Raw genomic sequence first — 2,710 nt, 5'->3', positions numbered from 1 at the left:
TCACTCAGCGCACACTAAATACAGTCCCATTGCCTTTTTATCACCCAGTCAGGATGAAAACATTTCATATCCTTATCCCCCAAAGTTCATTGTATTTTAATCAGAATGACCAAAATGTTGTTCACGTTGGAAGGGCCGGTAACAAACATGCAAATGAGGTCAGGCATTGTGCCTTTTCCTCCAGTTCACCAAGAGATGGTGGCAGAGAGCTCCTTCCTTATAGCAGCCATAGGCTGACACTAGTTTTCACCCTGATCTTCTGATTTCTCTTGTCCTCTGCGGGTTTACACCTCATGCACTGCAGCAACCAGGGCTGCATTTCAGAGCCTGTATGTTCCACTCCCAAATCGGACATCCCTGCCTCCTACCTGTGGCATAGAAACAGGTGGCTTCTGCTGCATGGAGTGACCAGGCCTAAGAGTGGAACCTGGGTCTGCCCATTGCAGAGGGGCAGGGGAGGCAGGGATGGGGCTGGCAGGCATGGCCTGGGTCTGCCCATGGTGTGGGAGGCAGGGACTGGTTGCAGAGACATGGCCGTCCGGCCCCTCACTGAGGATGGGATGCCAATGCCCGCCTCACGGCTCTGCTCAGGGCCTGCTTGACGTCCTTGTTCCTCAGGCTGTAGATGAGGGGGTTGAGCAGTGGCGTGACAAAGGTGTAGATCAGAGCGACCTGTCGGTCCTCGTCCTCTGTTGAGTCGGCCTTGGGGCGCAGGTAGACCAGGCCGCAGCAGCCGTACTGCAGCAGCACCACCGTCAGGTGGGAGGAGCAGGTGTGGAAGGCGCGGCGCCGGCCCTCGGCCGAGCGGATGCGCAGCACGGCAGCCGTGATGAGGGCGTAGGAGAGGCAAATCAGGAGGAAGGGGATGGCCAGCACAGCCACGCCCACGCTGAACAGCACAGTCTGGTGGAGGCGCGTGTCGCCGTAGGCCAGACGCAGCACAGGCGGCACATCGCACAGGAAGTGGTTGATCCGGCCACTGCAGAAGGGCAGGGCAAAGACCAGGGCCGTCAGCTCCAATGAGAGCAGCCCCCCGAGGAACAGTGAGGCGACCACCAACCGCCGGCAGAGCCGTCGTGTCATGATGAGGGCGTAGCGCAGCGGGTGCCGGATGGCCACGTACCGGTCGTAGGCCATGACTGCCAGCAGGAAGCAGTCAGCACTGCCGAGTGCCACAAAGAAGAACATCTGGGCCCCGCAGCTGGCCCCAGGGATGGTGGTGTGGGCATCCCAGACACTGACCAGCATCTGGGGCACTACCACAGTGGTGTAGCACACCTCCAGCCCCGAGAGGCTGCCCAGAAAGAAGTACATGGGGGAGTGGAGGGTGTGGTCGGTGCAGACCACCCAGAGGATGGAGGCGTTGCTGATGATGATGGTCAGGTAGAGCAGGAGGAAGAGCACGAAGAGGAGCTGCTGTGTCGTAGGCACGGACGAAAAGGGGCGGAAGACAAACTCGGTGGTGAAGGACTGGTTGCCGTGGCCCAGATGCATCTCACCTGCTGGGAAACCACAGAACCAAGAGTTACACAAGGGGACGTGGATCTCCCTGCGTCTATCGGCTCTCACCGTGCACCACACTCTGACTCCTAGTGCTTAGGCACAGGGGTCAGGGTACCCTGCAGCAATGCGGCCTGGATACAGCACTGTCCTGGGAGCCTGCAGACCTAGGTTCTCATCCCTACGCTGCTGTATGAGCCCAGTGGCATCATCTCCGCTCATAGGGCAACTTTAAACTTTCACGGCTAAGAGTTTCAAAAGCAGCTGTTGATTTTGGGACCCAAATGGACATCTCTTAAAGGAGCCTGTTTTTTTAAGAGGGTGGGGTCAGATCCTCAAAGGCACCTAACTTAGGGTGACCAGATAGCAAGTGTGAAAAATTAGGACAGGAGGTGGGGGGGGGTAATAGGAGTCCATATGAAAAAAAAGCCCCAAATATCGGGACTATCCCTATAAAATCGGGACATCTGGTCACCCTAACCTAACTTCCATTGATTTCAATGGGAATGAGGGCTGAATACCTTTGAGGATCTGGGGCTGAGTACTCAGGACTTTGTTAAAATCACCCCCCGTTTGTGCTGTCCCAGGCTGGGCACCCCAAAATCACAAGTCACTTTGAAAATGTGGAGCCCACCATTGTGATATTTCCTGAGCTTTCACCTTGACTTGATTTTTACCATCCCGGGGCAGGGCTACAAGGCCAGCAGAACTCAAGAGCGGCCCAGCTTCTTCCATGTGTGAGATAGCGGAGCGCAGATTCCGCTTGCAATGCGGGAAGGAATCAGTGCGTCGCTTCACCCTCGCGGCGTTCTGCGGGGGCTCCCGCGCTCCTAAAACAGTCATACTCACAGCAAATGGATGATCGCAGCCTGCAGGGAGTATCTGGAAATGTGGGGTTAGAATGGAAACCTGAATTCTAGATCAGCCGCACCCAAGCACTGCTGTCATGGATGGATGGATGGATAGATGGGGTGTATAGACCTAGCTAGCCTGAAGCAAGCCCCCCAGATCTGGGAGTTTATGGAAATCAGCCAGCCCCACACCTGAGGGCAGTGATGGGGCCCTATGTTGCAGGTGGGTTCAGACCAGAAGGGCTGTTCCTTCTGATTGATTGTTCCCCCCCCCCCCCCCCTTGTCTCCAAGCGCTGGATCCTGATCGGAATGGCCAGGTTGCTTGTACACCACCACCCCCCCACACACATCCTGGAGG

General features: G+C 56.5%; 1 protein-coding gene across 1 annotated transcript; it reads right to left on the bottom strand.

Annotated features, from left to right (window-relative positions):
- Positions 1-546: 546 nt before the first annotated feature.
- LOC117871783 (olfactory receptor 10Q1-like) lies at positions 547-2,343 on the bottom strand. The gene is made up of 2 exons (XM_034759547.1): positions 2,178-2,343; positions 547-1,499 (listed from the first exon to the last, which is right to left on the bottom strand). Exons 1-2 carry the CDS (start codon positions 2,341-2,343, stop codon positions 547-549), a joined length of 1,119 nt encoding a protein of 372 aa, XP_034615438.1.
- Between the last annotated feature and the right edge of the window lie 367 nt (positions 2,344-2,710).

Source organism: Trachemys scripta, chromosome 2 (assembly GCF_013100865.1).
Source record: "Trachemys scripta elegans isolate TJP31775 chromosome 2, CAS_Tse_1.0, whole genome shotgun sequence".
NCBI lineage: Eukaryota > Metazoa > Chordata > Testudines > Emydidae > Trachemys > Trachemys scripta.
This window is presented reverse-complemented; position numbering and strand designations above follow the sequence as displayed.

Bases quoted from the DNA above. Each gene is read 5' to 3' on its own strand.
- LOC117871783 (XM_034759547.1), bottom strand. From the start codon at position 2,343: ATGACTGTTTTAGGAGCGCGGGAGCCCCCGCAGAACGCCGCGAGGGTG. The intron at 1,500-2,177 runs GTAAAAATCAAG...GTTTCCCAGCAG, and splicing joins TGTAGCCCTGCCCCGGGATG to GTGAGATGCATCTGGGCCAC.